The 23,091-nt window shown below is 37.6% G+C and overlaps 2 protein-coding genes across 12 annotated transcripts; one reads left to right on the forward strand and one right to left on the reverse strand.

Annotated features, from left to right (window-relative positions):
* Positions 1 to 11: 11 nt before the first annotated feature.
* Positions 12 to 7,826, reverse strand: LOC106129012 (ubiquitin carboxyl-terminal hydrolase CYLD). Of its 5 annotated transcripts, none has more exons than XM_013327435.2 (12): positions 7,647 to 7,826; positions 7,441 to 7,544; positions 5,904 to 6,186; positions 4,749 to 4,940; positions 4,185 to 4,384; positions 3,447 to 3,626; positions 2,964 to 3,119; positions 2,563 to 2,751; positions 2,348 to 2,456; positions 1,916 to 2,052; positions 1,235 to 1,418; positions 14 to 730 (listed from the first exon to the last, which is right to left on the reverse strand). In XM_013327435.2, exons 2-12 carry the CDS (start codon positions 7,495 to 7,497, stop codon positions 555 to 557), a joined length of 1,863 nt encoding a protein of 620 aa, XP_013182889.2. In that variant the 5' UTR covers positions 7,498 to 7,544; positions 7,647 to 7,826; the 3' UTR covers positions 14 to 554. The 5 variants fall into 5 exon arrangements, with proteins under 5 accessions (XP_060809327.1, XP_013182889.2, XP_013182890.2 ...); XM_013327438.2 differs by having other exon boundaries at positions 591 to 730; positions 1,916 to 2,068; XM_013327436.2 differs by lacking the exon at positions 7,647 to 7,826 and having other exon boundaries at positions 7,449 to 7,544.
* Positions 5,459 to 23,070, forward strand: LOC106128989 (probable phosphorylase b kinase regulatory subunit beta). 7 transcript variants are annotated; one of them, XM_060952689.1, is made up of 21 exons: positions 5,459 to 5,477; positions 11,320 to 11,437; positions 11,581 to 11,716; positions 11,990 to 12,272; positions 12,357 to 12,486; positions 12,568 to 12,719; positions 13,160 to 13,496; positions 13,842 to 13,931; positions 14,165 to 14,191; positions 14,891 to 15,045; positions 16,229 to 16,348; positions 16,638 to 16,748; positions 16,897 to 17,024; positions 17,206 to 17,381; positions 17,690 to 17,952; positions 18,419 to 18,577; positions 18,907 to 19,032; positions 19,490 to 19,713; positions 20,138 to 20,252; positions 20,778 to 21,011; positions 22,279 to 23,070. In XM_060952689.1, exons 1-21 carry the CDS (start codon positions 5,475 to 5,477, stop codon positions 22,432 to 22,434), a joined length of 3,243 nt encoding a protein of 1,080 aa, XP_060808672.1. In that variant the 5' UTR covers positions 5,459 to 5,474; the 3' UTR covers positions 22,435 to 23,070. The 7 variants fall into 7 exon arrangements, with proteins under 7 accessions (XP_060808672.1, XP_060808968.1, XP_060808805.1 ...); XM_060952822.1 differs by lacking the exon at positions 5,459 to 5,477 and adding an exon at positions 10,991 to 11,246; XM_060952879.1 differs by lacking the exon at positions 5,459 to 5,477 and adding an exon at positions 10,991 to 11,234.
* Positions 23,071 to 23,091: the final 21 nt, after the last annotated feature.

Consider the following 23,091-nt stretch of genomic DNA (forward strand, 5'->3'; position numbering starts at 1 on the left):
ATTAAGTTATATTTTATTAACAACAGAAAAAAAAATGTATATACAATATTTATTTCTATACTAATTCAAAAATATTTTATTCCATTCATATACAAACTTGTGGCCATACTTATTTGGGCTAAAATGTTTTGCGACTGATATGCCGTGTGGTTTCCGGCTCCATTAGAAAAGAAAGAATAAGACCACTCCATCCCTTTCCCATGGATGTCGTAAAAGGCGACTAAGGGATAGGCTTATAAACTTGGGATTCTTCTTTTAGGCGACAGACTAGCAACCTGTCACTATTTGAATCTCAATTCTATCATTAAGCCAAACAGCTAAACGTGGCTTATTAGTCTTTTTTGATTGTTGGCTCTACCCCGCAAGGGATATGGACGTGATTATATGTAGGTATGTATATATTTTCCTTATTATTTGGAACGAGAATCACTGAGTGGCCTTTTTAAACATGTAACGCGATTTACCAGACAACCTGTACGTACATATGTCATAGTTCTATTTTTAGTAAACGCATAAAGTAAAATAATAAGCCATTTAACTGTGAACACTGGTGGCTACCGGTACATGGCCACGTCGGGGCTGCGGTAGAAGCACATGTAGGCGTCGGCGAGCAGGCGGCGCGCGTGCGGCGGCGGCGCGGCGGCCGCGCGCTCGCCCGCCTCCAGCGACAGCCACGAGCTCAGCGACGAGATCGACACGATCTCCGGGATGTTGTAGCCGTGGCGCTCGCCTGCCGAAACGAACCGTTAACCTTATATCTATGAAGAGGAAATTGATTGATTCACTTGACGAACACCTCAAAATGTGGGTCTATATTTTTTAATTTTTTTTAAGTGGTCTAGTGGGCATTAAGAAATGATTTCCCAGAATTCCGGCTGCTTTTAACCTGGAGCGTTGGGCATACTGAAGTTAATCAATATAAATAAAATTGTTGTGTTAATGACTTAACTGACAGACATCGTACAGTCCACTGAGGACATTGAGGTTATGTAACCTGTATATTATTTAGGAAATATAGGGCTGGTCTAACAGTCGATATTGCAAAATTTTTCCAAAGGATTGTCACGTCGTACGAGGTCTCGATGCACACTCCGTGGATCTTAATAGAACAATAGTGATTTTTATAAAAACACCTTACAGCAGAACATGGACTTTCAGTCTTTTCAAGACTGTTGGCTCTGTCAACCTCGCAAGAGATATAGACGTGACTGTATCTATGTATGCCCATATGCACCTTTCCTATCAGCCATGGAGTCGAAGAAGCACCAGGGCGCGTCGTGGCCCACGCCAGCCTTGACGAAGGCCACATAGTGGCTGGTTTCGATGCACAGCACTGCGAATAGTTCCATGTACACGCGAGGCACAGGACATGATTCCAACATGTTTGCCGACTCGTCGCTCACGGTCAGTGGGGTCGCCTGTCAACACAAATATATAATATTTTAAACAATGTTTTAGAAAGTGATATCATGAATTTGACTCTCGTACATTAGATAGGCATTAATAATATTTTTAGAACTGAGGACACTCGAAAATCAAAGGGTGTCTAAAATCTAGTCCATGCTAATATTCGATCCAGCATATTTATGTTATTCACGTCATTAGGCTCGTATGCATAAAAAAATTTCAAATTAAAGCAATTTCAAATACGAAAGAGGAAGAACACTAAAAGTAAGCATACAGGGATCAACGCAAGTAATAAGATGTAGTGTCTGCCTGCCCTGCGGGAAGGAGGCATAGTTTTATCATTATATATAAATTCGCTTCTGAGTGATTGATTAACATACTACGTACAGCCCAAACCACTGGGTCTACAGGCTTGATATACGTATGTAGGTTCCTTATATGATCTAAGGGTGGACTAAGATTGGATTTTCCGAAAAGAGCTTGGGCAGAGGAATGAATCTGTAGGTACCTTGTGGTTGTGCCTGGAGGCGTGCGTGAGGCGCAGACAGGCGGAGCAGAGCGCGCCCGCCTCGAGCGCGGCGCCGCGCGCGCACGCGCCGCACTCCCAGCGCGCCAGCGAGCCGCACACCGTGCACTGCCGCGGCACTGCCGCACACCCAAACTATTACTCTTCAGTGCACGTTCCATTTTCAACATTTGAATATGAATTTAGAATACTCTGACAAAACTCTAATTTTTAAAGTAGGTCCATTTTTAAGCTTTGGTCCGAAAATAACGGTAAAGTCGAATTTTAAATGGACAGGTGAAACTCAATCTACCCCCACAAAAACCAATAGTAATAGGTATAGAATATGTTCGTTTCTGTTAAAATATTTTTCTAGTTAAGTCTCATTCAAGCCTACTACTACCAGGACTTTTAATAATGGAATAAAACACTTACATCCTTCGATAAGATCTGTGACGTCTAACAAAGGCGAAGGCAGCACTCGCTGATATAGTTTATACTGCTTGCCAAACCTCGGCATTTGTATTATGAAAGCTGCCGGAACCTATTGAGAAGAAAACAATCATTATTAATAGGTAATATGAATACAAATACACAGTAAATTGCAGTGCGCAATGAAATTATTCAGCATTTATAATTTATGTTCTTACTTCACTAAGCTTGACTCCAGAAGTGGCGAACGATTGTTCCAACAGTTGTTGAACACTTGGCAGTGAGACTTGTTCATCCTTCTCTACGAAAAGCTGGTAACAAAATGACTCCTGCCCCGACGACAGCTTCAGAAAGGGCTCTGCTCTTAATAATTGTGCAACTAATCCGTTTAAAAACTCTTCTGGATCCTGTAAAAATAAAGTACCAATTTAACATTATTATATTTGAACAGACTGGCTGACTGATATATCAAGCAAAGATCAAGCTGCTGGATTGAGCAGAGCATTTGAAATTGAAATGTAGGTTCCGTATGTGGTCTAAAGGAGCACTAACAGATGATATCCCGAAATTCCCTCGTATCCGTGTGTCCATAAAGCTATATCAGTGAGTTCGGCCTCACCTTCTCCTCGGAAGTGAGGCCGGGCACGGAGGAGAGCCGCTCCAGCAGCGTGCGCAGCTTCATCACGCGGTCGGCGCGCACGTAGCCGTGCTTGCGTAAAGGGTTCACCACCTCCTCGCGGAGGACGCGTTGCACTTCCGCGTAGTGAGGCGAGTCCTAATAGAAAACAAAATCTGTGTAACAAGAATGTAAATTAATTAACATGTCAAGTGCGGTTCTTGACGTATAGAATAAGACCATTCCATTTCTTATCCATAAATACAGTAAAAAGCGACTTAAGGATAGACTAATAAACTTGGGATTGTTCCTAGGTGATGTCTGTATTTAAATCTAAATGACATCATTTATCCATACAACTGAACATGGCCTTTCAGTCTTTGCAAGACTTTAAGCTCTGTCTAAAGGAATAAAGTATCTGTGGTAAGGGATAAAGACGTGATTATGTGTATGTATGTAACATGTGTTCTAGTCATCAAAGTGTACCTCCGGCTCCGGCGGTCTATACAGCAGAGCATCGAACACGCTGGTAAAGGTGAACATGGCAAAGAGCGTGGCGTCGAGGTAGCAGGAGTTGTGGTGGCCTTGGATGCCGCGGTTCTTGCCGGCCAGAGAGCCCAGCGAACTCAGCGGCGGCACCACGCCCGCCACCACTGGGCACTCCGGCTAGGGAACAATCATAAGTCAAGTCAAATCTATCAAATAGACAGCTTAAACAATTTCAAGTATATGAATATTAAAGTTGGAAATTTTTGTGAACGAAAATAAAGCTCAAAGGTTCTTCTAATTAAATAAAATCTCGTAGTTGTTGGTTTGTCACAGATTGTCATGGTGATTGTGTATATGAACTGACCACCAGTCATTGTAGAGATTGGCCCGGTTCGGGAGGGTATCCCAGAACCTAGCGTAGCGACAACACAATAGAATCGTCATAGGAGAGATCGGCACAGTCCAGCGTATCATAAACTACTGTCGCCGCGATACAACGACAGCGCTTGAGAACTTGCAAGATCCATCTGATTTAAAAACATTATACGTACGAGTATGATTAGGGTTGCTTTTTTTAACGTGTTGGCCATCATCGTCATCGTGGAGATCTGCCCGGTCCAGCGAGGGAGTTTTCGCGGTACCTGGCGTCGTCGCGACGACACAGTGACAGCAGGACGAGAATTGGTTGAGACCATCTGAACTTCTGGCTTTATGGAAGGGTATGGGTCATCGTACCTGTTGGTCATCATCGTCATCGTGGAGATCAGCCCGGTCCGGCGGCGGAGTGTCGCGGAACCTGGCGTCGCGGCGACACAGAGGAAGCGGCACGAATAGAGCACGCCCCGGTGTGCAAGAAAATACGCGCGAATCTCCACGCGTGCCGTCGCCTAAGCCGCATACGCTCTGCTCGAGTTCCACGCCGGCGGTCATTGTCTCTGATAATAATATAGGTACCATAAAGTTAGTATTCTTAACACCATAAATCTTTATATACTTCGCTCTTCTCTTTCCTTCTTGCTTACTATTTTCTTTCTCGTCTAGGGCACCAAGTCAAAGGCCAATGGCTTGGTATTGGAGTTTATTAGAAATAGTCACTGGTTCTCTAAAGCCGCTTACTTATTTATGGCATTACTTAATTTTTCTTGTTATCAAGCATTATAGTAACCATTACAGCCACCAACATTTTGAGATAATTTCACAAGGTTTCAAACGTTTTAAGTAAAAAGGTAAGTAACCTTTGGGTGAACTTTAACTTGATAAACATACCTACATAAATTATTGGAAAATAAATGTCTTTACCATCAATCATCCCAATCCATCGTACAACACCATAGTAATGTTGATCAACATCCGTGGCCACTTCAACTAGCGATCCGACTCCGATATCTTCTTGCAGTTGAAGTGGCGAAGCCCTGGAAGATGCTACCGGCCGCGGGGAGCCAAGTGCTGGCGAATCGTAAACCTCTTCGGGAGCATCACCGCCGCAAACATCTGCGAAATTGGAAAAATCTATACTAATTTTGTACAGAGGAGTTTCATTGATTGTTTGTAAGGGTTAATCTTCGGAAATACTGAATCGGCCATGAAAATTTATACATGATTAATAATATAAAGGTTCGGGCAAAGCCGTGGCGGGCCGATAGTCCATAAATAAACAAATATTAACGATAGATCAGACTGAGATAACGATAAAGTATGAGCAGCACAGCAATATGTGTGTAATGGTAATGAGATGGTAATTCAATGATAGGTATACTATAATATTTAACTTAAATTATTCAAAATATACACACTTTCTTCTAATTCAAAAACACAGAGAGGCACTTCGTTGAGATCCAATTCCTGTAAATACGCGTACGACATTTTTCAGGGCACACTCGTTATAACAGCCGGCCGGCCGTCTGCTACGCGCCGCTAATTTTAGAAACTAGGAAAGCTAAAATAGGACAACCTATGAACAGTTTTTGTTTAACCGGTGCTGCAGTGTTGTGTTTACTAATTGTTAAGGTGTGAAGTCTAATAAGAATGGTAAGTTGATTATTTATTATAAATCCATAATTTGGTGTAATAATTTTACTATTGTACATACATATATTAACCCTGTCTATATCTGTATAGCCATGCAACATGCATATACATATACAATGATTTATTTTCTCAATGTCATATAGGCATAACACTGTTATGCGGCTTAATTGGCTTCTGCTTATGACTTTGTTCATGTGGGAATTTCTAGGAATAAAATAAGCAAATACTGTTCTGGAATCTACTATGCCAAATTTCATCTAAATCAGTATGATGTTGTTTCGGAATTTATTTTAGATATATATATAGATAGATATCTCTTCTCTTAATTATTTCGCCAATTATTTTTTTTATTGCAGATTTTAATAATTTTTTTTTTAATTTCTTGTTTTGACATTGACATGGTTTTTTAATGTTCCCAATACACACCAACTAGGATGCCCGTTTCCACTTTCTTGGGTTCTTGGACCATTTTGCTCTTTGGTCTTGTTTCTTCTGCAGGGGTTTGTTGTGGGGCTGTATGTGTTGTTCTGCGACGTCGCTCCGGCGCTAGGTGTGCGATAAGGTTTAGAGATTTCACTCGCTCATTCTGCGGTGAGCGCTGCATAGTTCGCCTGGGGCTCCTGGGCACTGATCCATACTCGGGGCGCTCGGGCTCACGAGGGGCTGGTGGCCAACTTCCAGCAATGAGGTTGAATAGGTCAATCTGCGACTGAAAAATAATCCCAACTAATATTATAAATGCATAAGTTAATTTGTTACCTCTTCGTGCATTATCTACTGAACTGAACCAACTATAAGGTATCTTTCATCCCAGCAAAAACTATAGTTCCGTGGGATTTGCGAAAAACGTGTATTCTTTTGTAGGCACTTCATTCGTGGCTTTTTGTAGGTGGTGTTTTATTTGTTGCTTTTTGGTAGGTAGTGAAAGTGAAAGTTGTTACCTCTTCAGTTTAACCACTGAACTATTCTGCATGAAATTTTACATGCATATAGGGTGGAGTACAGAGATGGACACGGGATTTAATCCCAGTAAAAAGTAAAGTGATTTATGAAAAACTTGTATTTTTTGGTATGTGGCATTAATTGCCAGGTTGACGGAAAAAGACCTAGAGGTCGCAGCCCTACAAGATGGTCGGATCAAATCCGATCGTCACTAAACACCGATCTCCATAAGGCCCTCCACGACGCAAAGGATCGCAACAGGTGGAAGGAAGAGATCAAAGAGAAAGTGATTCGGCGGGGGAGTCACGACCCTCAGCAATGAGGTATACGACGCGAGGAGGAGGGCATTAATTGCGCACAGGCAAAATTGCAGTAAAAAAAAGCTAAACCTATAAAATTAACACAGTTTTAATTTAAGATGGCAACAGGAAGATACACATTGCCTTACCACCTGTTTTAGTTTTTTTTTTTTACATATAACCAAACAAGTTTTAAAACATTGCCTGAAAACACAGATCTTATACTTTTCATGGACTAATAAAAAGTAATAGCAAATTCATCAGTGACACAAAAGCTGTATGTAATGTTAGTTGCTGGTGCAAACACATAGTGCCTTCCCACAGTTAGTAAAATGACGACCACAACAGTAAGATCTTTAGTAGTATGAAGTCTCATGAATGTCTTAACACTAAAACAGATTTCAATAACTACCTATACATAATATCTAAGTTTACTGGAAATCAGTCTAGTATGCAAAATATAGAATAATTAAGTAGCTAATTTAAAAGTGTAAAACTGAAAATAATAAAAATTACATAAATAACCATGTAACTTTGGATATAAAATCTCAATTGAATTATTTTTTTTTGGCAAAACTTTTAATTACAATATTCTCCTCTTTCAAAGCACCAATGGTAATGTTAGTGACTCAATATATATTTTTAAATATTTTTCAAAATAATTTATTGTGAAATAGGTACGTGCGGTTAGAACAAATTCAAGAAATTTTATGATTTTAAACCTGTGTACTTTGATTGCTGTCTGTTTCTCCATTTCCATATTTCTTTTCATCACTCATTATTTTGGCTAAGACCGTCAACTACATTGATGATAAATATACTGTTTCTAAAATGCAAAATAAAGAAGTTTACAAATATAGTGTTCGTAACAAGAAGAAAAACAAGGAGTAAGGTACCTTTATAACTTTGTTATATAGATTTCACTAACCTGTGAGTAATTTTACAGATAAGTTTAATTAAAGATTTGAAAGTGATTCTAAAGATTTTCGACCTTCAATTTTAAAAACCGAATACTTTGTATTGCATGGATTTTTGGGAAATGTTATCTTCCAAAAATCCTATTCAAGTAAATTTTTGTAGGTACGTAGGTATTTTGTCAAGATTTTGATTTGACAACATAAACTAAGGAAATAAAATAAATTGACAATGACACAAGTAAGACACGCCACGACGCACAAAAATCTTTGCTTTGCTTGCAAGTTCACAGATATTAAAAAGAACAATGTCAATTTGACAATGAACCATGAACGTACATTCACAGTCAAAAGCGTTTTCCTATTTGTAACTCGGGATCAGAAAGGGGGTGCTACAGTTTTTAAATATTTGTTTGGTATGTGATGTTTTGACCACACCCTGGACACTGCCTTATCTGCCGATCAATTACATATTTTAATAAATGTTGTTCTTACTCCTACAAACAAGCTCGTAAAGGCAAACGCGTGCTTGAAGGCTAGACCTACGGTAATGATGACCTTATACTTTATATTTGAACTTGTAATAGGGGCGTCAAATTAATTTTGTGTTCTTTTATCTATACCTACATACTACTCTGTCAAGAAAGTAGCAGGAAAAGATCAATAATACACAAACTGTTTGTTATTCATCCAAATTTATTTTATCACCTTCAAAATATGCTCCTTTAGAAACGATACACTTACGCCAACGAATAATCCAATCATCAAAACATTTTTTAAACGCTGTTTCCGGAATTGAGGTCAGTTCTCGCCGCGAATTCTCTTTTATGTCTTCTACCGATTGAAAACGGGTGCCACGAAGTGGTAATTTGAGTTTAGGAAAAAGAAAAAAGTCGGCTGGAGCCATATCTGGTGAATATGGTGGTTGCTCGATGGTATTTGTTGAGTGTTTGGTTAAAAATTCGTTCACAATGATGGCCTTGTGCGAAGGTGCATTATCATGGTGCAAAATCCAAGAATTTTCTTTCCACAAATCTGGCCTTTTTCGTCGGATTTGCTCTCTTAAACGCCGCATAACACTCAAATAATATTCCTTATTTACCGTTTGACCTTCCGGCAAGAATTCCGAGTGCACAACACCGCGATAGTCAAAGAAAACAGTCAACATGACTTTGACTTTTGAACGACTTTGGCGTGGTTTTTTCGGTTTTGGTTCAGTTGGAAGGCGCCACTCCGAAGCTTGTTGACTAGTTTGCATGTCAAACTCGTAAACCCACGTCTCGTCACCAGTAACAATGCGTTTCATGAATGTTGGGTCGGAATTGACTCGTTCTAGCATGTCCTCAGCGACTCTCATGCGATTGAGTTTTTGAAAAAAATTCAGGTCTTTTGGGACTAGCCGAGCGGCAACATGTTTCATACCCAAATTATTAGTTAAAATGGTACGGATCGACTCGTGAGATACAGAAAGTTCGGTGGCTATCTCTCTCAAAGTTGAATGAGGATTTTCAGTCACTATTTCCTTCACTTTTGCGATGTTAACTTCAGTTGCAGACGTTGATGGCCTACCAGAGCGAGGCAAATCTTCCATCACATCTCGACCGCTTTTGAACGCTTTGTACCACTCATAAGCACGAGTTTTTGATAAAGTCGATTCACCGTAAGCCTTCTGTAACATTTTCAGTGACTCCGAACACGATATTCCATTGGCAATGCAAAATTTAAGACAAACTCTTTGTTCGATGTTTTTATCCATTATGAAATTAGCAATACACACTAGATATGATATAACTAAAAATAGCACTGTATTTAATGTAAACAACAGATGCAACTCAAACTCCGCGCCAAAATGGAAAACAGTTGTGCCAATCTAACAACAACAAAAAAACAAAAATTTGAATTTGGAACCATAAATAAATAATCCATTCCCGATACTTTTCTGACTGAATGTATAATGAAACAGTAAAAATATTTTGTCTGTACATTGAGTGTTTTTGACTGAAATGGATAAAGGGACACTTAGAATGAATAATAGAAAGCAGAAATATATTTTTTAATTTCTTGTCTGTCTGTCTGTCTGTAAGTATGATCACGATTATCTCCGAAAGTACTGAACCGATTTACTTAAAACAAAGCAATTGGTGAAAGTTTTAACTCAGAAAAACATTTAAAGTTTGTTTCATCAAAATCGGTTCACTAAAAAAAAAGTTATCGACATTTGAATGAACTCAAGGCATGAGTTTGCCTGCAAATAAGTTACGAAATTTAAAATTCAAAGTCATTTATCTTTTAAGATCGGAATAGGTAGATTGAATTGGGGTCAATGAACTGAAACGTATATATAATATGGACATGCCTCCGTCCGGGATTGCGGGATTTGAAAATTATTAAGATTTTTTCCGGAATTTTTACAAGTGGGATGAAGAATATATTAGTGGTAGCTGTTTTTCCCCGACTTCGTTCACGTAAATTGTAGTCCTATGTTACCCGCGGACAATGTAGTTTACTGTAAGTGTAAGTACTGAAATGGAATCCCGGAAAAGAGGCTTATCCATGTTATGCTTTCTATGGTAATTCATGATGCAAGTACATAAAATAAATCTACCTATTCCGATCTCTGTTTATCATTGTATAAATATAAGTGAAAATCAGTTTGATAATATTCTGGTTTTACCGTACATAACATGCGTAATTCTCACGTAAAAAGTTTTTGGTTTGTTAGTCTACTTTAGTACCGTGTGGTTCTCGGCATCAATACAAAAAAGAATAGGACCACTCCATCTCTTTCCCATGGATGTCGTAAATGGCAACTAAGGGATAGGCTTTCAAACTTGGGATTCTTTTTTAGACGATCGGCGAGCAACCTGTCGCTATTTGAATCTCAATTCTATCATTAAGCCAAATAGCTGAACGTGGCCATTCAGTTTTTTCAAGCCTGTTGGTCTGTCTACCCCGTAAGGGATATAGACGTGACCATATGTATGTATGTAGTCTACTTTAATTTCACAACATCGCAACGGCCTCGATGCTCCAGTGGTTGGCGCGTGAGACTGTGAAAATTGACGGTCCAAGTTCGAGCCCCAATAAAAACAAAATGTTTTTTTTATTAAAAATATTTTTTTAGAGTTGTTTGAGTATTTTATTTTAAAAAAAAAACTGAAAATCAAAATACTACATAGGTACAATAAAAAGGGTAAAAATATTTTGTCTGTACATTTAATATTTTGACTAAACGGATACAGACAGACGAACAATGTAAATATTTTTTTTATATTTCTTTGTCTGTCTGTCTGTGTCTGACTGTATGATCACAAACACTTACGAACACTTTCGTTTTCGATAATACATTTTTGTTTTTGATTGTTGTTGTATCATATGTTTGTTTTATTTATTCATTTCATCTGTCAATTTCAATTTATTCTGTGATCTGTTTGTGGTTTGGTACATTTTGTGGTATATATGTGACCTTTCAATGTCGAGAAAGCTTAATTCTCGTTCTTCGATCTAGTTTAACAAATTACTTGAGACTTTTATGTATGTAAAATGTCCTAACGCTGTATTGTTCTGCTAAATATTTAATATTTCATAAAGAAGAAAAGTTGGTACCATATTATGTAAATATCTTTTTCTTCAGTAGATTACATTGATGTTCCGTTAACCTCTAAAATTGTTATATCCATTTTTCAGGCTGCAACAGACATAATGATTCGTCAGGGGAGCATAGATGATATTAATGCTCATCAGTTTTTAAAGATTTCAAACTATGAAGACACCGTAAGGCAGCTTGATATATACTATGCTATTGGTATGTATGACTGTTATCTTCCTATTTTCTCACCAAGCCAATGATTTACAGTGAACTAAAATTTGGCTGCTTGATTGTTCATTAAGATTTTAGAAGTAGTAATCATATTTTTAATTTTTCTTTTATATCTTTATATTTTTCAGTAAAAAGACAGCTATTGAGATTTCAAAGTCCAATAACTGGTCTGTTTCCCGTCATATCATCTGATCTCCATGTGGCCAGTGTGAGGGACAGTATATATTGTGCATCTGCAGTATGGGGACTCTACCAGGCCTACAGGTATAATTTTCAATACCATCAGAGCAGTAAACAGTAGAATACAACTTTTTTGTTATCATAATTTGATTTCAAGAAAATGGAATAATGTGTTCTGCCTACCCTACTAGGAAAGAGGCACAATTTTATGAAGTATATTGAATTAATAACAAATTGATACACCAATTGCTTATTTGTTCCAATAAAGTTCATTTTATTGCATGGCTTTTTGTAATACATTGAATTAAAAACAATTGCTTGTTTTATAATGTGGAATTAAAAATGTTTACCTTATAGACGTATTGATGATGATCGGGGAAAGTCTCATGAGTTAGGCCAAAGTACAGTGAAATGTATGCGTGGCATCCTTGAGTGTTGGGTGAAGCAGTCTGCAAGGGTGGAGGCTTTCAAGACACGACAGAGCGCAGCACACTCTCTCCATGTTAAGTTCCACCTCACTACAGGCGAGCCTGTGCTGAGTGATGAAGAGTATCATCACTTGCAGATAGATGTTGTGTCCTTGTACTTATTATTCCTCGTTCAGATGATTACTTCAGGGTTGCAGATTATTTATACACAAGTATGTGTGCCCATAGTATGTTATTGTAAATTTTTTGAAATGCTCAAATTTTTGTATGAATTAATATATTTTTTTTACTTACAGGATGAAGTAGCATTTGTGCAAAATTTAGTTTATTATGTGGAGCGTGCATACAGAACTCCTGATTATGGAATGTGGGAAAGAGGCTCTAAATATAATGATGGAAAACCTGAAATTCATGCTTCCTCTATTGGTAAATGTTTAAAGTATTTTGATGTGTCTTTCTTTTGGCATTCACCTTGTCTGTAATGGTGTATTTTATTTTTAATTTTAGGTATGGCCAAGGCTGCCTTGGAAGCAATTAATGGCTGCAACTTGTTTGGAGACAAGGGAGCATCTTGGAGTGTAGTTTATGTTGATATTGATGCACACAATAGAAACAGAAGTATATTTGAAACTATGCTTCCAAGAGAATCTAGTTCTAAAGTATGTAATTACTTTTGATATAAGTTTTTCATAATATACTCTTTTATATATTTAATGTATTTTTATAATGTATAATAAAACATAAGTAAATGCTTATTATCTCTACTAATATTATAAGTGCGAAAGTAAATCTGTATATCTGTGTACGCTTTCACACCTAAACCACTGGACTGATTTTAAAGAGGGGATGAATGATTGTCAGTAAACTTTTACCGCATATGATGTTATGGGCAACAGCGAGTATATTATAAAAGCTTAACTTTGTTTAGTGATTTGTCCTAAACATTTGGACAATACCAGTTGTTGAGGTACTTATAAGATAAAGATATTACATCTCCTAAACTAGTTCTCTAAAATATGTTTTTATATTAACAGAATTATTATTCACAAACAACAGATCAATCGATTACATTTAAAGTTTATTGATATTTTTATTGCAGGGTGTAGATGTCGCCCTACTACCCACCATATCATTCCCAGCCTTTGCCACACATGAAGAACATTTATTGCAATTGACAAAAACAAACATATTACGGCGACTTAAGGGAAAATATGGTTTTAAGCGGTTCAGCCGTGATGGATACAAATGTGTTCTTGAAGATCCTAACAGGAGGTACTATCATGAAGGAGAATTAAAGGAATTTGATGGCATTGAGTCGGAATGGCCTTTGTTTTATGTCTTCATGATCATTGATGGCGTTTTTCGGACATTACCTGAACAAGTGGAGGAATATCAGAAACTATTGAAAAATAGAATTTACATGGACGAATTCGGAGGTAATCATACATACATATACACATATAATCATCCATATATCCGTTGCGGGGTTGACAATTGGCTTAGTAATGGAATTGACATTCAAATAGTGACAGTTTGCTAGTCCATCGCCTAAAAAAAGAATCGCATGTTTATAAGGCTATCCCTTAGACGCCCTTAACGACATCCATGTGAAAAGAGATGGAGTGATCCTGTTCTTTTTTGTAATGGTGCCGGGAACCACACGGCACATGGTGGTTAATATACTTAAACTCCTCCAATAGACTGAACACCAACCGACACCTTATATTGTAGGTATAGGTTGTAAAATGGTGTGTATATTTATTTATTTTAAAATTTTACAGATCCTGTTATTCCTTGGTATTATTACGTTCCGCGTGAGGGCATCGACAATGAGCGTAGTGAACCCAACTCAGTACGAAGGGTACCTGCAAGTAAGTTGCGTTACATCAAAAATATCTTTAATCTTTTTAAATAAAAAAAAATATATATTACGGCAACAATCACTATAAATGTTAATGTGAAATATCGATCAGTGCCATCATTGAGAAGGGGCGCATTTGATAAATTTTTATTCTTTCAGCTCTCGTATAATGTGTTATACAAAAATAATATGTTAACATACATTTTAAATTCAGCTGAACAATCTATTGTATAATAATTACAGATCACCCGGCAGATAATGAAAATAAAGGTAAAAGCAACTATCAGTAGGCAAATCTTTGTTTCATCTGATCTTCTGCTAACATTTTATTGGCTACCAATTTCGCTTAGTGCTAATTTAAATCAAAAAGCTAATACTTTAGAATTATGAAGAAACACATTTTCTTTCCTCACTTTCACAACTTTGTAAAAATAAACATTTTCGTTTAACTTGCTTGTAACTAAAATTTCATGTTTTATTTGTAATATCTACATTCAGTAGCAATAATCAAAAATATATTTTGATGTTAAACCGATAAGGTTTATTTTTATAAGAAGAACTAAGCTTTTCTGTAGAGAACTTCCTATAACATTTAAATCAATAGTCATTAAGTTGTATAAGATGATAATATTTTGGGATTTCAGATTTTCCCGACTACATACAATTATCTCCGATGTATATTCTTAATTCTAAATCACCTTGCTATAAGAAGTCTATTTTAGGGCGTCACTATCCCTCACCAAAAGTATTACTTAATTCTACTCTTCCCCATAAAGCGTAATTTTAGCTTACCTACAATAGTGTAAATTTAATTTTTACAAACCCAGCACTGCATGTTTGCTTTTTGTAGATGCCTTTTAGCAATCTCGTCGTCCAAATAAAGAGCAATAAATCCAATAGACACAATAGTAAATTAGTAGTTAAGCAGCATTTCTAGAATTTTCTAAAGGCTAATATATCATTGGTTAGACACAGGTGGATTATTTCTATGGGCACAGTCGATGTTCGTACTGGCGCAGTTATTGACTGGCGGCTTGCTTCACGTGAACGAACTCGACCCCATCCGCAGGTACCTGCCGTCTTACAACCGACCACGTCGCGCCGGGAGATATTCCGCTTTTCAGGTTATTTTACTTTTTAATGTTGTAAAATAGACTATACGCTCACCTGATTTCCATAAACTGTTGTCTGCCCGTAATTAGGATAATTTATTTTACAAAAATGCCATTATACTTCAATGAAATGGATTTCATGCATATTATATCAATGATATCCACACTAATAATAAAGAGAAAATATTTGTATCTGTGTAACGAATAAACTTAAAAACTACTGGACTGATTTTAACGATATTTAGCACAGATACTGAATAAACCTTGGAGTGACATAGGCTTTTTTCTGGAATTTCCCACGAAAGCGAAGCACCGTGCAGAAGCTAGTATTTGTATAGGTTGAACATAAGGTTAAAGTATAAAATAATGAATACTTTATACCATCACCTATTATTTTAACATTGGCTAACACTCATACTTTCAAAATTTTTACTTTCACGCACCGACCACAGGCCAAGTACTCGGCACCTGTAAGTATCGACGCACAGTCTGGGTTTCGAGCATGATTTCTAAAAAGATAAAAATAATATATATCGTGAAATTTCTAAAAGAAATATTTGCATGAATGGAGCTCGAGTTCTATTCTTTTATATTTAATTTTTCCCTCTATATATCATTGTCGCCAAGTTTTAGATTTAATCTAATTGCTTTAAAACTAGCTTTATTTACCAACTTAAGATCTAATTTGAAACTAAAATGTGCCTGAGCTATAGTAGTGAATTTGATTATAAGATTATTAATTATAGATTTGATTTGTGTATGTGTTGTCCACTGTTCATACAAGGAAATATAACGAAAAAAGTAAATAATGTAAAAAAGTTTATAAGAATGCAAAACGGGGAAATAATTTCTTCACCTATAAATATTATAATATGCCAGTGTTCGTTATATTCAAAATGATAATTCTCACAAATATTTATTGTGTACATAATTTTTTTAATAATATAGTATTGCAAAATCTATCTTTTATTTAAGTACATATACGAAAATGTACATTGTTTAATCATATTTTTATTATAATGAAAATGAAATTAGGCTTGGAGCATCTTTGCATAAGCCCGCATCTTGTGTCTAGTGCAGATAAAAAATTCACGCCTTGAAATGCATTATGAATCGCACGCAACAAATCCTTACTATGAGTCCACCATCACTCATACTGGTATGTGCAGTTTGTATAATATTGAATATTACACAGGGCATAGCGACGGACCTAGTGGTGCAAGTGGTTCTAATAGCTGAGTCAATGCGCCTGCAAGCTATGATGGGCACCTATGGCATTCAGACTCAAACGCCGCATGAAGTTGAACCGGTTCAAGTGAGTATCTACTACCTCACTTATCTAGAACATATCGTGTAGAAAAATATTTCCAGAACTTAAAAATAGGTTTCCTCTATCTTTTGACCGTGTCTTATGGGAAGCGGCAGCAACTATAGTCCATAATCCAAGTTGGGTAAGGTTCTCCATGTTAACTGGTCACAAGATCAAGGGAATGATGATATTTGTAATTCCCCTGTTCTCTCTTTTTGAACACCCATTTTCTAAAAGCTCTATATGATAATTGTGTTAAGAATTAAAATCTCTATTATTGTTAACTTGTATTTAGATATGCAGCTCGACGCAACTGGTACACGTGTATAGAGAATTAGGTGTATGCCAAAAATTGAAGCTCACCGGCCGACCAATACGTCCTGTAGGATCTTTAGGGACAAGTAAGGCAAGTATTCATTCAAAATAAAAAAAAAAAAAAATTATTCGAATAAAATAATCATATATAAAAATAGGTAGTAAGTTGATTCTTGTGTCTTAGTCGGCCGCTTGCACCGATTTGGAGTCATTTGATGTTCAACGTATTTTATTTCCAGATTTACAGAGTTTGTGGAATGACTGTTTTGTGCTATCCACTAATATTTGAAGTATCAGAATTCTATCTATACCGAGACATGGCGCTTCTCATTGACGATATTAAAACAGAGCTACAGTTTGTCGGAAAGTGAGTACCTTTTCTATATACAATTTATTCCTCATGATTATTTCTTGATGGTTGAGTAAACCATCCCTTTAGGACTCGAAAAGAAAAATATATTTTATACCTAATTCATATATAGGTAGAGCGAGTACGACTTATTTCAAATAACGTTTCTAGCGTAACGTATCCTTTTAATAAAATTCAGATACTGGCGACTGTCCGGCCGTCCGACAGTCTGCCTATTGGTGCGAGAAGAACACATGCGAGACCCGCACTTCAAGCAGATGTTGGATTTGTTCGCGATGCTCAAGAAGGGCCACTGCGACGGTGTTAAAGTGCGCCTCGGACGTCTGCAAAACCTCATCTCTAGCTCGTGCATGGGTGAGCACTATATAGTATTTCTAGGCATATTTCTATCGAAGAAATCAATTTTTTCCGAGAGCTATGTTGAACAAAAAATGTTTCTTCTTTTTGGAGGTACATCTTCATGGCTGAGGGTTGTGAATTTTGTAGCAGTAGCTATCGCCCGGAACTTTGTTATTGCGGAATTCTGAAAAAAAATTATAATAACAGCTTCCTTAGTATGTTACATATAATCCTACTTTCACGGTTCGTTTGTGGCGCTAAAGTTCTCCATGGTGAGGGACCGGCTACTGTTTGCTCGTAGACATAAAAACCTGTCATTGCAGAACACTTGGACTTCATGAGCCAAGGCGAGTTTCCCTCCGAGATGTTCACCCAGTTCAAGCAATTAGAACACGAGTACATCGGCTACCAATCACTTACTGATGTCCCTCGTACCCTCACATATAAAGAGGACACAGTATCTTACGAGTCGTACAAACACCGCTCTACTCCGGACATTGTCAGCGCTTTGAGGGCGACTGATAATATTTACGCTCAGTGCCAGTTGTGGGGCATCCTCCTGGAAAGAGAAGGGCCTTTGTATGAGGTAAGGAAAAGTTGTCAAACATTTTTTAATTTTGCCAGATCTGTTTAATTATCCTTTTGGCGTTTGTTCAGATTTGGGGATCTTTTCTGGGGAGATGCCCGGGGTTCACTTTTAACCTTTGTAAGCCCTTATCAGGGGAACCCAAATCAGCTTTGATAATTGTTAGTCATCTGAATACGCTAGTTTCCTCCTGATATCCCCCTTTTTTAATTCAGTTTAATTTTTAAAACCTTCTCCTAACACTTTTCTGAAACCCGCATCAAAATCGGTTCAGCGAAACGCGAGATAAACGGGGACAAAAATACATACAGTTCAAACTAATGTAAAGCATGAAGCTGAATATATTGCCTTTTTTGTTACTTAATTCGCAGATACTTTAAATTCTATTAATACATATATGAGTAATCTGCATCATTGCATCGTTGAAAACTGCTACTAGTTAACCATTTTAAATGGAAATACCAAGGTTAACGGCGCAACCGCGTTGGACTCGCTGAAGAGTTTGTACCAGACAGCGGGCGTGCTGCGTCACTGGCGCGCTGTCAGATATTGTTCGTCAAGACTCAACCACACTGTGGACTCTATCAGCCCTTTTATCACTACCGTGCTGGTCAACGGGAAGCAAGTAAGGTTTACACGTTTATATCATGAGCTTCCCCCGTATGGCACGCGCGACGCAGTTTAAATCGCGCGAAAAGCTATCGCTGCCTCATTTCACGCGATAATAAATAGCGAAACAGATATCGCGCGATAAAAACGACGTCGCGCGTGTTATGCTAGAACGGGGATGGAAGATCTTAATCATTAAATTAATTAAGCATGCAGTAGTAGATTGAATTTAAGTAAGTAGTGATGACGTCATTAAGTGGTATACCTTGTATCCCATTTTGAAATAAATCTATTTCTATTTCATATGTCTTACGATGATATTTAAATTAAAAATTGTTTGCATAGTTAATGGTAGGCGTTATCGGGCACAAGGAGACGGTGTTCGACAAGCCGATGACGCCCGGCGAGATCCAGTCCGTCATGTACTCCACCATACAGCCCTATGACGTCATCGGCGCCGTATTGCAGCAGGTACTGTGTAGACTTCTACTCCAGTTCGTAGAGTGACAAAAAAAGGTTATTTGTTAGAGAGAGTAAAATCCAGAACAACGTAACGGGATGGATTATTGAGGGCTATAAGGTCAAAAGCAATTAACATTTGTTCATCATAATGTTTTTGGCGTTTGATTTGGTAATGTAGCCCGAAGCTTGGACAACAAGAGATTCGCTTATGAACAATTATGAAATAATATTTGTCAATTTAAAACTAGTATCCCAACATTCTGTTGATGTCGTGAGAAGCAGCGTGGGTCGGTGGGTTTTGTCATGCATCGAAAATTCCTATCGGGTTTGTGTAACACGTTCGTGTCACAAGATGCATATGTGGTATAGAAATATGATCTTTTATTTCTTGTTTAATTTTCAATATTTCAAAATTTAAATAAGAAGAATTTTGGAACATTTGGCATATTTACTTACCTTATTACAGGAAATAGTGCTATATTGCGGGCGTCTGATAGGCACCAACCCGGACATGTTCCGGGGCATCCTCAAGATCCGCGTGGGCTGGGTGCTGGAGGCCATCCGGATATACCTGCAGCTGTTCCCGGACGAGAAACGACCGGACGCCACGCTAGAGAGCCTCTCGCCGTATAAACTGAGGACGCTACTCATAACTGTACTCACTGTGTCGGACTGGGCTGATGAGAAAGGGTGAGTTGTATTTTGATAAATTATAAAAGCATAAGCGGTCGATGTTCATTATTTTGGTGTGTTTACCACTGCAAGATACCATTCTGCAATGCTGAGATGATGCCATTTGTGGGAACTATGTATTATGAGTATGACTTTGAAAGTAAAATAAATATTATTTATTCTGATCAACAGGTAAAACAATGCGAGATATGTTATACAAACATATCTTGTATTATTCTGATAAATTATTGTACATATATATCTGTTAGTCAGAATAAATATTTTTTATTAAACATAGTCTTATATCAAACTAGTCATGCAGTACAGACTCTAGCAGTATACTGTATCCAACCAGACTGATGAATATGAATGAGAATATGTTAGTGGTAGATTAAATTTCTGATTTGTTGCGCTTGACATAGCATTTGTATTGGATTTTCAGATTGACACCATTGCAACGAAGACAGCTAGAGGGCTGCCTGTGCAGAGTACCAAAGCACTTTTATATACAAGTGTGGGATATACTGCTTCGTACGCCGAAGGGTATTATAGTAAACGTAAGTAAGCTTCAAAATATCTGTTAGCCGATACCGACTGGCTAACGCTTTACTTCAATAAATATTGTGACAATAATCATGATATTTATTGATGTATCTTAGGCTGGATCTCAGCATACCCTCGATCTTTTTTCGATCCATACACACATATAATCACGTATATATCCCTCGCGGGCTGGACAGAGCCAAAATCTTGGAAAGCCTGATAGACCACGTTCAACTGTTTGGCTTATGATAGAATCGAGATTCAAATAGTGACAGCGATTGCTAGCCCATCGCCTAAAAGAAGAACCCTAAGGCTTTTGAAGCCTATCCCTTAGACGCCTTTTACTACATTCAAGGGAAAGAGACGGAGTTCCATCTCATTTGAAAATAAAGAAATATATTTTTAACGTTTTGTTTGGCACAGTGGTAGAATTCCTGCCTCTGACCATAGGTTCGAATAAATCAATCGGATCAAAATCGTGATGGAAAGTTCGTTTGTCTGGTATTTTTTTTGACATTAATTTGAGTTGTCTGTTGCAGGGCCACTCCATCCCAGCAGATCCGACGCTAGTGAACATGTCACGATCAGAATTGTCTTTCGCGTTGTTAGTAGAAGAAGCGTTGGTTCGGATCTCTCAGCCGGCGCGGCGCCAACTCTGCGTCGAATTACTCTGTGTCGTCGCCACTATACTGCGCCGTAATCCAGAGCTTTGTTTACAAGAGCCGCTAGACTTGGACCGTTTGTTGGATGATGCGAATTACACTTACGCAAAGGTAATTTAATGTTCCATTGATTTCTTTTAAATTTTGTTAACTCTTAAACTGTCTTTGCCATCATTCTGCGTCATAATCAAGAGCCGTTAGATTTGGACCGTTCGATACATGACGAGCACGTCAGCTAGTACATATATTTCGAAGTTTTTCTTTATTTAAATTGGGTCAACTTTACTTGGAGTTGCTCAGTGTCCCTAGCATAAGATATGTATCATCCGCAATATGCACAGATAAACCCCAATCGGGCTATGTGACATGCACTACCTACATGTTTTACCACCTACCAGTTTTTTGCATACAATAGGCGAACATACACAAATTCACAATCGTTACAAACCGATTCTGCAAAATATTTGATTTTATTTTATTCTCATCTGTGGTTGGTGGTTGGCTTGTGGTAGGTTGGGATCATAATTTCATAAAAATCTATTGTGCGTTTAAATATTTTATCAATCATGAACAAAAGAATAATTATTTAAATTTTTATACTTTCGATTTTGCTTATGACACCGATAACGATTCCAATTAGGTAGTTCCACACAAACCGAGTTTATTGCAACTGTTATCGAATATTGATTAAATGTCGTTGACATAATACCTACCAAAACTAGTAATAGTTTTCAAGCAATTTACTATGATTTAATTCAACTACAAAACGTAGTTGAAATAATGTTTAGATAGTTGTCACATTGAGGTCCATGCTCCGAAGCAGTGGCGTAGGCCGCAATCGGGAAAATGTGATACCTAGACAGTTGTCACAAAGAGCCGTGTGGTTTTCGCCAGTATACATAGAACCACTCCAAATTAATCCGTGGAAACCCTAAAAGATGATCTGGCTTGGTTGTGGTCTGGATTTCGGTCGCGGTTGTTGCGGAAGTCTCTAGCCATGCGATACGAGTTTATCATGCAGCCTTAATAGCGTTCATTAATACTTATCAGAAAGATAACATTGGAATGGATAATATACCTGTTTCCATTCTTTCTCATCATAGCAAATTTCTGATCACATTTTCTGATAGTTGGCCTTAAAATGAATGACTCGCTTATGCTCACAATATAATATTAGCGTAGACTAAACTTTGCGACTAGTCTACGCATCTAATATTCTTATAATATTCTAAGCTTCGCTCTCAGGGATCTAGCTTCTGAGCACGGTCGAGAGCTACTGAAAAGTAGCCCACGATACATAGTCTATATCCGTGTATCCGATACACGAATCACTCACACAATAATCACCTGATAACGAGATGCCAATCGCCCCACACAGGACAGCGGGCTGAGCGCGGAGCCGGGCGCGCTGGCGGCGGCGGCGGGCGGCGCGGCCGTGGGCAGCCTGGCGCGCGCCGTCGTCAACCGCGTGCTGCAGGCCGCCGCCGCCGCCGACCTCGTCTCCACCGCGCACCCCTCGTGCCTCGTCTCGTGAACTCTACTTCCTAGATATACATACAGCGGAGTAAAACTTTCGGAATCGACCGCCATGAAGACTGATCCGCAGACCGACGGTGTTTATTGGAGATTGTTTTTGTTATATTCTCTAACTAGTAGAAACTTTGATGACAAACGTGTCAAACGTCAAACAAATTTTTATCAGTTCCTCCAGTCCTTCCAGTTATTGTGGGTAGTAAGCACACAGTCGATTTAGCAAAACCAATATTTAACTACCCAAAGCTGTGAGGGGCCAGGTGGAACTATTCAAAAAAAGACATGTAGAATCTTTATTAAAATTTAGAAATATGTATACATTGTTATCGTTCGTTAAATTTTGAAGATAAGGAATTATTGACGATGAATATTTGTGATATATAATTTAAAAATGTATAATGAAGTGATAATTTTTTTAAAAAACAGTAATTGAAAGTAACACACTGAGTTAAGGCACTTTAATTGGCATAGTTCCTCTTAATGAATTTATTTTACTGAAGTATTAAATTGTGCCATGAGACATAAAAAGCAAATTGTCATTAATATTCAGTATATTATTTTAATAACAATATATTTTTTATATTTAAACAAATATTTATTTAAGTAATCAAGTAAATAAAAGAATTTTTTTTCCAAATATTGTTTCATTTATGATAAA

The sequence above is a fragment of the Amyelois transitella genome, chromosome 2 (genome assembly GCF_032362555.1).
Source record: "Amyelois transitella isolate CPQ chromosome 2, ilAmyTran1.1, whole genome shotgun sequence".
Taxonomy (NCBI): Eukaryota; Metazoa; Arthropoda; class Insecta; order Lepidoptera; family Pyralidae; genus Amyelois; species Amyelois transitella.

What these genes read in the sequence shown, in the direction of transcription:
- LOC106128989 (XM_060952689.1), top strand. An exon ending in GAGCTACAGTTTGTCGGAAA is followed by an intron (nt 17,025 to 17,205) that starts GTGAGTACCTTT and finishes AATAAAATTCAG; the next exon opens with ATACTGGCGACTGTCCGGCC. An exon ending in CGAATTACACTTACGCAAAG is followed by an intron (nt 21,012 to 22,278) that starts GTAATTTAATGT and finishes CGCCCCACACAG; the next exon opens with GACAGCGGGCTGAGCGCGGA.
- LOC106129012 (XM_013327435.2), bottom strand. Translation starts at nt 7,497, where the DNA reads ATGAGTGATGAAAAGAAATATGGAAATGGAGAAACAGACAGCAATCAA. An exon ending in ATGACGATGATGACCAACAG is followed by an intron (nt 3,627 to 4,184) that starts GTACGATGACCC and finishes ATTGTTCCCTAG; the next exon opens with CCGGAGTGCCCAGTGGTGGC. An exon ending in CCTCCAGGCACAACCACAAG is followed by an intron (nt 1,419 to 1,915) that starts GTACCTACAGAT and finishes TTGTGTTGACAG; the next exon opens with GCGACCCCACTGACCGTGAG.